Source organism: Meriones unguiculatus, chromosome 6 (assembly GCF_030254825.1).
Source record: "Meriones unguiculatus strain TT.TT164.6M chromosome 6, Bangor_MerUng_6.1, whole genome shotgun sequence".
Classification (NCBI taxonomy): Eukaryota; Metazoa; Chordata; class Mammalia; order Rodentia; family Muridae; genus Meriones; species Meriones unguiculatus.
The window spans coordinates 105,270,868-105,284,075 of record NC_083354.1 but is presented as its reverse complement, the minus strand read 5'-3'; the positions used below and the strand labels follow the sequence as shown (position 1 = coordinate 105,284,075).

Sequence of the window (13,208 nt, the reverse complement as noted above, 5' to 3'; positions counted from 1 at the left end):
CCTTCCTCCCCTCCCAACCCCTCCCCTTTTCTTAAGGGAAATAGAAAGGGAGTGGATCTGGCAGAGAGAGGAAGTCAGTCGGAAGGGCTCAGAGGAAAAGATGAAGGGAAACCTGTGGTCTGGAAGTATTGTATGAAAGAAAAATCTATTTTCAACGAAAAAGAAAGAAAAAGAAAATACGAGAACATTCCCCAAGCATGAAATTTGTATCTGTATCGATTACAGTTTTTTAAGTTGTCCCCATAAGGCGAAAGGAATCTTTCAGAAATTGGTGATTCAGTGCCTCGCTAGAACAAGTTTTTGTTGCTGTCGTTTTCATTTGTTGTTTTAATGGAAAGAAAAGGTAAATGAGAATCCTAAGATGAACAGGTTTATGGAGGAAATGTCTGCAAAGAAAGGAGAGAGAACTCGTACATCGGTGAGGCAAGGGTTGAGCAGAAGAAAACAGGCTGAAGTGAACAGTTAAAGTAACTGCAGAACGGAAAGAAAAGTTATCCTGAGGGTATTTAAAGCATCAGGTAGTATACCCTTGTGCTTAAGGAAACTGTCTCTGAGATGAAACCCTGAGGCTTCAAATGGCAGCTCCATCACTTGCCGACTGTGACAAAATGTGAATAAGCAGCCACAGCCGGTACATGGCATCAAGCAAACACTTCATGAAGTCTTGTTGCAGATGACGTTGATTTCCATGATCAATATCCTATTCCACAGAAAATGCTTCTGATTGTGCCCACATTGTGTTAATAAAAATAGAGTAATTGGGTTCCATTTTCAAATATGTGATCATGACCAAATTGACAGGATAGAACCGGATTTTAGATAACCCAAGTCAATGGTACTATTTTTAGATAGCATTGAAAAGGTCATATACTAAGAGAAGCACAAATTAGTAACCTAATTAAATTACTCACAAAGTGACAGATCCAGTTAACAGCAGTCAGGTTGTTATTACACAGCAATTATTAAAGTGAAATATTGCAAGATGTTACATATCATTACTAGATTCTAAACATTTCATTTAACACAGGCAGAAAAGTACAGATTAATCAGTTTGTTGATAAGTTAAAAGCTTCCTCATTAAAATATTTATATCACATGGAGGAAGCAGAACACCATCACTGAGGCTCTAACAGTGACTCTAGGATACACCAAACTATATTCCTTTAGAACATATATGTAGAAGTGGCTTACACTACAGCAGTTTCCATGTTCCAGTACTGAATTTATGAGATTATTATTCTTTATTTTAAGAGTTTATATTTCCAAGTAAAAGAGGTATAGCATGGCACAAACCATTTGTTTACCTTTTATAATGAGGAAGCATAAATCTTTATGAACTCTTGGGATCTTCAAAGGATGAGTGAACACTGTGTCTTTCTGCTTCTTACTTAATGGCGGTGAGTCTAGGGAGATCTCTGTGGGCTTCCAAATATTGTACTACTAAAACTGGATCACTTAACTACTTTTCAATGTCTAGACTAGACAGACAAGGGTCTTAATCCAGGCTCTATGAGGTCCTAATTTCATGAGCTATGGAAAGTTTCCAATTTGTTTAATTCCCCTTATCGTGGTTTATAAAGTCAGGAGTAGTAATTACTCCCATGGTTTTATTGTGAGAATCACATGCTTGCTTCTTCGCACATAGCATACATACTGCTTGGCAGGCATAGATATAATGATTGTCATCATTTGATTTTTATTAATCTTTAAGGTATCAGCCATTTTGTGAAATTCATTTTGATATCATTAATGACTAATTTGAATGAATTTATATGGTAGAGTGAAGTGTGTATTTCAGGGTAAGTAATTGTTCATTTATTGTATTTGATTTTTGCTAGAAAAGAATAGGTTTATTTACATTTATATACATTAATATATATGCATCTATGTACATATACACACAGGCGTGTGCACACACATGCAAACACATGGATAGCACGGACCGTTTTTTAGGGTGGATATAATTAACAATCTTTGGACATAATGAGATCTGGGATGTAGCTATTGCAGATGAATGCAGTTTTCATAGGTCAATTTGCTTATCCTTACATAAGACATGTGAGGATACTGAAGAAATGTGTGTCGATCATATAAAAAAAAATTCATCACCATTCTCTGTAACCAGTGCCAAAACAAATGTAAGGTAATCCTGTAGAGAGAACTTGCTTTTGGCTTTGAAAGAAGGATAGCAGAGTAAAAGCAGTAGAACAAAACTGGCATTTAAATCCACAGGAGCAAAGCTGACCAAGGCTTAAAGCCACTGAGCCAAAAGGAAGAAGGCATGCATGTTGAGTGACAGGCTGGATGTTCGTCAAGGCTGGAAACTATTTGAAAGTCACTCCAGGATTTATGAGCAAGGATAGAGGATAAATTCTTTCTTTCAAGATTAATTCAAGACATACTTACAAGAAAAATATTTCCCTGTACATTTGGAGGAAGTTTTGTGAATTTATTATGATTGTGCTATTTTAAAATAGGTTACCACCAAAGGGCAAAGGTTTTGAAAAAGCAGGCAAAAAGACAATTAGCGAATATAGTAATATTTCCTGGGTGTTTATTTCTACTTTCAAGGTTCACTCTTTGTTTAATTACAGCCTTCAGAATCATCAGAAGTGCTACTCCTCAGATATGCTTCTCTTTGGAAGACTAACCTTTTTAAACATCTTAACAGAATCGATTCTTTCTGATTTTGAAGTCTACATCTATTTGCCCTTTGCTGATCAAGTATTTTTCCCTTAGAATTACCCGCTATATAATGACAGCTTTGCTTTAAGTGGGGTAAATTAAGACCTAGAGGAACACAGTTTCCCTGAGATCCCATGCCTAGAAAATGGTGGAACTATGAATTTCTTACTCAATATTTTGTATCATTAACTGATACCCACTGAGGGCTGGAGAGATGGCTCAGTGATTAAGAGCACTGTCTGCTCTCCCGAAGGTCTTGAGGTCAATTTCCAGCAACTGCATGGTGGCTCACAACCATCTATACTGGGATCTGATGTTCCCTTCTGGTTTGCAAGTGTACATGCAGATAGAGTACTCACATGCATAAAATAAATAAATCTTTTTAAAATGATACCCTTTGAAATGTTAGTGAAGTGTCAGATTAGATCAGGGAGTTTACAGTATATGGGGTGTTGTCGAGAAGAACGCTGTTGTGGATCAGACAAGACAGGAAAAAAAAGACATAAGTCAGGAAAAATTATAAAAAAGAACAGGAGATACAAAATGAATAGAGTGTAACTAATAAAAGTAAAAAAAAAAAAAAACAGCTAATGATTCAGAATGGAGAAAGGATAAAATATTGAAAGCAATTTCTAAAGTCTAGTGTTCTTTATTTAAAAGTTGTCTGGACTTGGAGAGGGGCCTGGGAGGCAATGAGGAAAGGAGGGAGGCATTAGGAAGGAATAAGGGAGGGGGCTACAGCGGGGATACGGAGTAAACAAACTGTAATTAATATAGAAAACTAAAAATTAAAAAAAGAAATAAACCTCAAAACAAAAAAAAATCAGTTGTCTTGAATATTATATTTTCATCATGTTCTTTCCCTCCTCTATTTCTTCTCAGATCCTCCCCCACCTCCCCTCCATACTCACCCAACTTCATATTCTTTCCCTCTCACTTTCTCAGAAACAAAATAAAAACAGAAAACAAATGAAGCCAATAGAAAATACCCTCCCAAAAGAACGGAAAAGTGCATTAAAAATATGGAGCCCTTTTCGTGTTCACCAAATACTCCTGAGCATGGGGTCTAGCCCTGGACTGTGGTTGAGATGCTCAGAAAAACTCTATGATTTATGTAACTGGTTTTCCTTTTCTAGCAGGTATCAATGACAAGTGGCTTCTTGTTTTAGGGTGGGAATTGTGTCCACTTCTACTTCTCCTCACTGGATTTGTCTGGTTTGAATCTGTACTCGTGTTGTGTGTGCTGCCGGTCTGGAACAGTTCATATGTGTATTAGTCCTGTCTTCCAGGCGTGTTTTCTTCTCGGAATTTAGTCCTCTTCTTCCACATAGATTCTTGAGCCTTAAACGGAAGTGGGGTTGGGCTGGGGTGTTGATGAAGATATCTCATTTAGAACTGAGTGCTCCAAAGTTTCTCATTCTTTGCAGTTGTGAGTCTGTTTGTTAATTGCCATTTAATGCAAGAAAAGGCTTCTCTGATGAGGGTTGAGTGATACTCTGATATATGGTATGTCATTAGAAGTCGTTTTATTGCTATGTTCCCTTATCACATAACTGTAGTAGGTATTCTACAGGACCTAGGACCTATCTGGTATCAGCTCCCTGACCAGTTTAGTAGTGTCAGTTATGGTTTCCAGATCATGGAATAGACCGTAAAACCAATTTAAAATGTGGGATTGATTACTCCCATAACATTTGTGCCACTATGGCCCCAGCGTATCTTGTAGGTAGGTCTCTGCTATAAACCACAGGGCTTAGATCTGGGAGATAGTTGTTATTACTTTTATCCTCTAGTAGCATGCAACAAGTTTTCTGTGCTAGAAAGAGAAAGGAAGAATGTAGTTATATGACACAGTTATTCATGTTAAGGCTAAGGTTAACAAGCCAGCAGGCTCATCTCATGCCATTTCTACCCTGGAACCAAATAAAGATATAAATTCACTAATGATGGGCTCATTCTTTATCTTGCTCTTGAAGTGTCAGAGGCTTTCTTTGCTCTCTTCTATCAATTGTTATATGATGGGGTTTTTTTTTCTTTTAGATGCTTTATAAGTAAGAGAATTCTCATAATGGATCAAATATGGGCAGCCTTAGTCAACAAAGGTTAAATTTCTAAATGACTTGTTCCTGCTTTCATGATTTCTATTCTGTTGTATTTACCTTGTCATGCTAATCAACAGGATGTAAAGATCAGCCCATTCTTTCCTTGACCAATTTCTCCAAACCCTGTTTACTAGAATGTGAAGGTGCGCTGAAGACTCTTGTATGTGTTACTCATTTCCTATGGCAGTCCTACTTGAGGTTCTTGTAATATTCGTTATGTTCTAGAATATGAAACTACCATGACACTGATGTCTTTTACAGAAACTGCCTCTTTGGGAGCCAGGACCGGCGAGGATGAACTTACAGAGCAGCAGTTGAGGGCAGCCTCAGGTACTTACATTTATCCCCCTCATGTGCTAGCTATCATAGATAAGATGCATGTGTTATTCTCATCATTTATGGGACCAGTGTGCCACAGAGCTGCTGTGATCAGTTCTTTATACAAGTAAGTTAGCAGCATCATTAAGAATAATCTATATTTAGGGACATTTAAGTGGACTTAATTTGTAGTACAATTTCAGTTTCCCAGCAAAGCTGAAAGGCGTGGGCCTTGTATGCCATTGTTATATTGTCTGTGTATTATTATTACCATCCCACAAAATGAGTAAGGCATAAGGAGACCCTTCTATAGAAGAACATTTCTGTGTATGTGTGAATAAAAAAGCATTCAGAATCAGGTAACTGTGGTAAAGGATAGGAAGTAGGTGATCTGTAGAACACAGCTTCTTAACATTCTGACAAATGGCATGAGCACAGCCTAAGATATTGTAAGAATGAAACATCGGAGTTGGCTGCTTTAGATAACCAGTCGCTGTCTCATCCCTGCAGAAGGTTTCTTCTCTCACTCCACAGTCTTTAGTCACCAGATTTCTAGTAAGGTTGTAGATAAATCTATTGGGGATGGGCACCCCAGGGTAAATTTTTTTTCCTGTATTTTGACCAGTTGTAGTTTTCTATGATGTTCTCCAGGTGATCATATATATTAACAAGCAAAACTAAATAGAATCATCAGGTTCCATTTACATACTTATGCATCTTATCTGTAACAATGAAAATGAAAGAAACAAAAATCAAAAAGAGGCCATGAATTTGAGAGGGAGCATGGCAGAAGATGGTTGGAGGGAGGAAAGGGGAAGGTGAATTAATATAATTATATTTTAATTAAAATATTTACACATAAAAAGTTAGCATATCAGGTGAAGAAATTCTTTATGCTCAACTGAGAACAAACAAAGATGCAAAGTCTTGGACCTCACTCGAGACCTACAAAGCAAAACACTGGGTATGGAATCCAGCATATGATAGTGGGTACTGACAGTGTCAGGAATCTTCCATCTGATCAACAGATGAGGTAATTCTTTAGAAGTAGTGGTGAGCTAAGTCCTGAACAATGAGAACGGGAAGCTATGGAAAGAGTCTGGGAAAACACTTCCCCCTGCCTTTTTCTTTTCTTTTACATACTTTATAACTAAGAGAATTCTCAAAATGGTTATAAAGTCCCATTATCATCAAACACAGGTAGTCTCAGTCAAACAAAGGGTAAAATTCTCAATGACTTGTTCCTGCTTTCATGATTTCTATTCTGTCGTATTTGCCTTGTCTTACTAATCACCAGATTTAAATATTAACCCATTCTTTTTTTTTTCTTTTTTAAAAAATATTTTTTTATTTTATTATTATTATTTTTTATCAGTTACGTTTTATTAACTCTGTATCCCAGCCGTGTCCCGATCGCTCATTCCCTCCCAGTCCCTCCCTCCCTCCCTCATCTCCACCATGCCCCTTTTCTTATCTAATTTCTGTAACATTGAAAAAAATGGCCCATTACCATGAGGCTAACATGGAGGAAGATTAGTGAGTGAGGAAGACAGAGCACAGCATACACCCCAAAGAAGTCATAACCTAATCAATTGAGTCAGAGTAAAGATGTGTTGGCTTGAGAGAAAGTAAAATGCAAAAGTTTAAGCAATTAACAAGATTGACTTTATTATCATTTAGTATTCATTAAATATAAGTAGAAACAGAATTTGCTGATGGATAGGATGTGGCTGGCTGCATGAGAAAATAATATTTTCTGTGGTGGACGTTCTCACTGTGAACTGAATTGGTGACAACAGAAAAATTGGAATAAGGTTTGCTAAGCAGAGATGATGAGTCCGGCTCTGAGGCATTAAGTTCGATATGTGTTTTAGACATGTGTGTAAAGTGAGATTATTAAATGCCATGGGTTTTACTAAGTCTTTCTAGAGAGACAACATAGAGAAGTTGGCTGGCGGCGTTCCGGTGTTTAGACATTCTACAATAGTGGAGACTTCCACATAGGAGAATGAGGGGAAACCTTCAGAGAGATACACTATAGCCCCAGTCGGTGAAGTCCATGGGAGCTGTATTTTTGAGAAAAGGAAAATTAACCTTCCATCAACTCAACGAGAAGTGAGCTGTATTTTCACCAATGACTGTGAAAAGAGTGATTAGTGAGAATAGAGGCCAAACTTCTATTTTTAGGTACTTTTTAAAAAAAGATAGATATATAATAAATGTGACTCAGCAAAAAGAAAATTAACAGAAAGTGAGAACACATCACTAAAGCAAGGGTCCCTTTGAAATTTTATTGAGAATAGAAGAACTGGGTAACATCTTAACTTCTCTTTTTTTCCCCCATTTTTTCCACTAAGTTAATTCAGGTTCTATCCAGCATGCCTTATTTTCTGCCATATTCTAGATACTACACCAAGTGCTTTAGGCATATATGTTGGCTTAAATATTTACGCAGATATAAATATATATTTTAATCTTTACTTTTATAAAATATTTACTTGTTGGTGTAAATAGATAATACATAGACAATCTTGACATGTATTTATTTAATGTTTTTTTTAAACATCAACAAACAGGAAGTCACAAATTTACCCAGAATCATTAATTCTAATCATTAAGTTCTAATCTCTGGAAACACTCATTGGAGAAGAAAACAGCGAATAATGTTAGTGATAATAGAACACTTGTTTTTAAATACATAGTTTGTTTAAGAATCACTTTTAGCTGATTTCCTGCAAGTTGAAACTGACACTCTCTAAGCTTTTGACAGAAAGGAAAAGGGAAAAAAAGTTGTTCTCAATTAGATAAAGACGTGCAAGGAGACATGCAGCAGTATGTATGCAGCAGCCACCACAAACCATGCTACATGGTGTAAGCTGGGCCAGAACCATCACATGAGCTGACCTTAGAGTTGCCGGGCTTCAATCAAGGCTAGACCCGCCTAAAATAGGAGCCTTACATCTGGGTTCGACGATGTCTGTTTAAAACGTCTCCCAGGTTATTCTGATACCTGGGACTCTGAGAAGACAGTTTTCAATAGGTTTATTAAAGACTATTTAAAGAACGATGAGTCTGGGACATAGATCAGGACAAGGTGGAGGGAAGGTGTTCTTGCTATACACAAAAGACTGAGATTTTTCTCTTGGAGGGGATAGAGGCCACTGGTGGTGGATGTTGATTAGGACAGTGAGATGTAGGTACATCAGGTAGAAAGTAGAGTTGAATGGGAAGAGACTGGAAAAGGAGGCCATCGAGGACTCAAGGAGTGAATCCTCACAATTGTGTGACTGAAATGGAGATGTTTACTCTATAAAACTGAAGATGTTTTGAGTTACTCTCTGTCCTCTGCTTCTTCTTCACGGGTTCTTTACAGTAGGCAATGAGTTCTCATTCATACCGAAGCTAAATTAGTTTATCTTGTAAAAGTAAGTAGAGCATTGGTCACTAGATAGAAGGAAAAGTTAGATAATGCTCTCCTAAATTCAATTAGGTAGGAAGATTAAGTTCTAATGTTCTACCGCACAACAACAAGACCATGGTTTATACATTTGTTTATATGCAATTTATACATAGTTTATAACGTTTGGTTATACTTTATGGAGTAGTAGGACAGGAGTTCCCAACGCACACAAAATTCTAAATACTTATGGAGACAGAGACTCTAACTAACCTGATTCTTATCACGTTACATGCATAAACTATCTTATTATTCATATTTGTAAGTACCACACTGTAGCCTATGGATATGTGTAATTGCTACATGCCAATTAAAAATGAAGCATGCAAGGCTAGTTCAACAGCTAAAGGTACTCACTGCTATTGCAGAAGGTGCAGTTTGAATTCCCAAACCCATATAGCAGCTTACAACTATCTTTAGCTATAGTTCTAGGAGATCCAATGCCCTGTTCTGAACTCTACACGCTTTTGCACGTATGTAGTACGTATGCATACACTCAAGTACACACACACACTGAAATAAATTATGTGACTCATTTTTTAAACATTAAAAACAAGCTATGCCTACGCCAACTGCTATGAAAACAAGTGCTTAGAAAAATGTATATTATTGACTGCCGTATCAGTTGATAGTAATTTTCTGTTTTTTATAATTTTATAAAATATTTTATAATTTATATGAAAATATTCTAAGCTCAAAACCTTTTAAATGTATTTGATGCATGTGTGTGAATAAGCCTATGATTGCCATTTCTGGCACGCTGAAAATGCTGAGCAAAGTTATTTGTACCATGTGTACAAATAACTACTTCTGTAATAGCAGACTAAAGCATTTCATTCTTTATCTGTTCTCCTGAAACATTTAAAAATGAAAATCCCATTTCCTTTTCTTGACAATGGGGGAGCTCTAGAAGAAACTGACTCATATTTTAAGTTAAAGCACATAGGTACCACAATGTTTAACATATAAATAAATATTTTATTTTCCATATTCTTTGATGTTAAAGGAGATTGAAACTACATATGCTGTAAATACAGTGGGACTGTGGAAAGCCATAACATTCTTTATTCCACTGCATGTAATGCAACAGGATCCCAGTCAAAATGAAAACTGCTTTAGCATGTTTGTTTTGGAATTTTATATTGCGTATTTATTCTCCTCAGCTCTCTTAATACAGTAACATATTGTGCCTAACTTTCCTGGAAGGCTTTTTATGTTTTATGACATTTTATAATTGAGGAAATTTGGTATCTAAACTAGAATGTAGTCTCTCCTTCTCACCCAAAATCCTCACCTACTGGTTTGCTAGAGAAAGTGGTTTTTTCACATTACTTTTGACTCGAAAGCCTATTTATATAATGAATGTCAAATTTATTTCTAAAACTCTTTTTGAGAATGAAAGTGACCTTTTCTTCTGACTTATATGGAATTTTATGGTGTGGAGAAATTACCTTCTGATTATTTTTTGCATGATTAAAAATTTGCAAAGTTCTCATGGCTCCAAAGAGCCCTACCTGTAATAAACAGCTTTCGCCTTCAAAACCACAAAACGGGTCTGAATTGCTTGAGCATTAGAGCTAATTGCCTGCCTACTTCAAAGAAAGAACTAAAAAGAAAGGGGGAGGGGAGTGGAACCTCACAGAAGCAGGGGCAGGGCAGGCGAATCCGCCACTCAGAGTACGGCTTGGAGAAGCCAGGCAAAGTTATGGCCTCAGAACTGCTGTTTGCCATTAAGTTGATGGGGAGCGTCTATCCCACAATCTTTCCCTGCTGAGGACACAGAGTCTTTGTTCACATTCAGATTTCTCAAACTGTTGCTGGGGTCAGGCAGAGGTCAGACACCACAGTGATGTATAGAAGAACGTGTCTGGGAATTTCTCTCACACTTGAAACACATACCAGAAAATGAAGAAGAGGACCTTGCAAACATCTGTTTGATGAGACCCAGATTATATTGTAGCCTGTCTTTTAGTGCCTTCATATTTTTTTTCCTGACACACAATGTTTTATTAATAGGAGTAGCGATAGCCCTTACAATTTTTTGTCCCCTGGAGATAAGGCCGCTCAGTAGCACTCTGACACTTCATTTTCTAGCCCTGGGGGGGGAAGGCCTAGTAAATCTACTCAAAGAGATCTTGCATCCTTCCTCAGGATGAGTTGAAAAGTAATTGTCAGGAGACAGGCACTGGCTATCATGTCACATGCCCATGTGGACTTGGCAGGGACACAGCGTAATCTGGTCATGATCTCCGTCTTCCAGTTCTTGAAGCCCTCTCAGACAGCATACCCACAGCCTAACGTGCTGTTGTGAGGACAGACAGATGGGGAGGTGTATATAAGATCACTGATTATCATCAATAGGTGATAGCAATATAGAGCTACGAAACACTGAGAGTGTCTTCTTAAAGTGGAATTTCCATGCATCTCTGCCCAAAGGGTACCTTCCTAGATGCTTAGATTACCTTAGCAAGGCTCTCCCCTCTGTTGTGTGCAAAGTGTGAAACTGGAATAAATGCATTCATATTATCATATCTTGGAAGACTCTCAATTGAACCCAGCCATATTAGATGTCCTATTTTTTTTTTTTTCCTTTTTGCTTACACAGTTGCAGAGCATGGCTGAAAACTGAACCACTAAATAGATTTTTTTTTTTTGTGCTCAGCTGCTATATATGACAGTGGATATTTCATTCTGCTGCCAGAATGTTATTAATAAAACATGGGGTGTGGAGAGGGGCCACGATTTCCCCTTTCAATCACTATAGCATTTGCAATGAAAATTTTATTCAGTGTGTAATTTTCAGTGAATGCTTGACACTTGAAATGTCCGTAGTAGCATTTTGTATGGTTATTGAAGGGTTAATTGTATCATGTTCTCTGCATAAAAGCTCTGCTTATCAAAAGCAAATAGAAGAGTGTATGCAAATGTGTTCTGATGACCTTTTGCCTTTCCAGGGTTAATTTATATGGTCATTAAAGATTTTATGAAATTGTTCAGCCTGGTGCTTCAAATCCCATTTTACCTTCTTCTCCTAATTTATATAATTTCTACCTGAACTGGGGAATATGGCTTTTATTTTTGTGCTGCAATGAAAACAGCATGCCATGCTGTGGGGAGTTGTGAGCCTGGTTATCTGGCATTACTCAGATTGCTAAAAATTCATTAAAATGTGACATCAGCACACTGAGAGACAAATGATCGCAGGATGAAAGAGAACAGTGGGCCTTTCACGGATTAGTGCCACACAGCCCCAGCATCGAGGCTAACTGCGTAAACAGATTAATCCACCAGCAGTGCCATAGCTGAGATTTACAGAATAATTAAGTAGGTTTGAGTTACTATGAGGATTTCCATGTAATCTAGCTGGTGTGATCCTGTGAATGAGGTGTGGGTAGTACAGTTGTCTGACAAGTATCTCGTTATGTCAAAGCCCTCGGTAGCTTTCCTTTGCCAACACATCCCAGTGGAATTGAAGTTTGGGTGCCTTGTCTAACTAAATCTTAAGGAATCCATACAAGATGTGAAGTCTGAGTGCAGGAAGAACACCTGTCCTTTATCTAAACCGTTGCTCCTACATTACCTCACTGAGAATTTCTTCTGTGTCTGCTTTGCTCTAACGCCCTGGCCCCAGGTCCATGAAGCAGGGTGCCTGCTGCTGTAAAGTTCTACTACTGAAATGATAGTTGCCCTCCACCAGTTTTGTTTTTTTGTTTGTTTGTTTGTTTGTTTGTTTGTTTCAGGTTAGACTATAGTAAAAATGATCTTGTTCCTTTTAATACCGTGAAAATACTCTGACGGTAAAGATGAAAATTTGCACTAGGCTGGCCTCAGTTTGTCCTCCTGTAGACTTCTGCCTCAATGCATAAAAATTTCAGTAGGAAGATGTGTTGACAATTCGTAGATAAAATTCAGAGATAACCTGCTCTATAAAGTTCACCCAGTTTGTATTAGTGTACATTTTTCTGGGCTCATCAATTCTTCTCACTCATCTGCTTTCCTAACAGAAGAACAAAGTGAAGAGTCAGGAGGAGCTCTGAAACCTGCCACAGAGACTGAGGATGATGAGAAGGAAACACACGAGAGAGACAATGGTGAAGGCAAAAACTCTAATAAAGATACTGGTAAGATGCTAGTCTCTTCTCCTTTTTCATTTTCCTACACCCACCCATTTCACAAAGCCAACCTTCCCTTCACTGCAGCCCCCATGAAGCTCATTAAATGCTTTTATTCATTTTAAACTGTCTGAACCTTCCCACTACTATTCATTGTGTGTGCATTTTGCATGTGATTTCTATCAGTAGCCTCCCATTGACCTATTTTTAATCATAACCATCTGACAGAATAGATGTGGATAAGTTGAAGAATATTACAGGATGACTAGTGAGATTATTTTTTAATCAAATCAGTTTGTGTGCTTGTAATTTTTAAGCGCCTTTCATTAATCTTAGCTATACTTGTGATTCCTCTGATGGCATATTAATTTTTCATAAGCTCAGGATTAGATATCACTTGAATTTTATCATTCAATCATATGCACCCTCCCACACCATGTAACCCCCAAAATAAATGCTACTCCTCTCTCTCTTTCTCTCTCTCTCTCTTCTTTCTCCTTGCACTCAGGAATTTGCCCTTTTTAAGGGCATCTA

General features: G+C 37.5%; 1 protein-coding gene across 5 annotated transcripts in view; it reads left to right on the top strand.

The window, feature by feature from the left end:
- The window catches only part of Zfhx4 (zinc finger homeobox 4), a 198,437-nt gene that overhangs the window by 159,331 nt on the left and 25,898 nt on the right, over positions 1-13,208 (top strand). For all 5 annotated transcript variants that reach the window (XM_060385802.1, XM_021657861.2, XM_021657859.2 and 2 more), the window contains exons 5-6: positions 5,049-5,117; positions 12,567-12,683. In XM_060385802.1, coding sequence (XP_060241785.1) covers positions 5,049-5,117; positions 12,567-12,683 — 186 coding nt within the window. The remainder of the gene's footprint in view (positions 1-5,048; positions 5,118-12,566; positions 12,684-13,208) is intronic.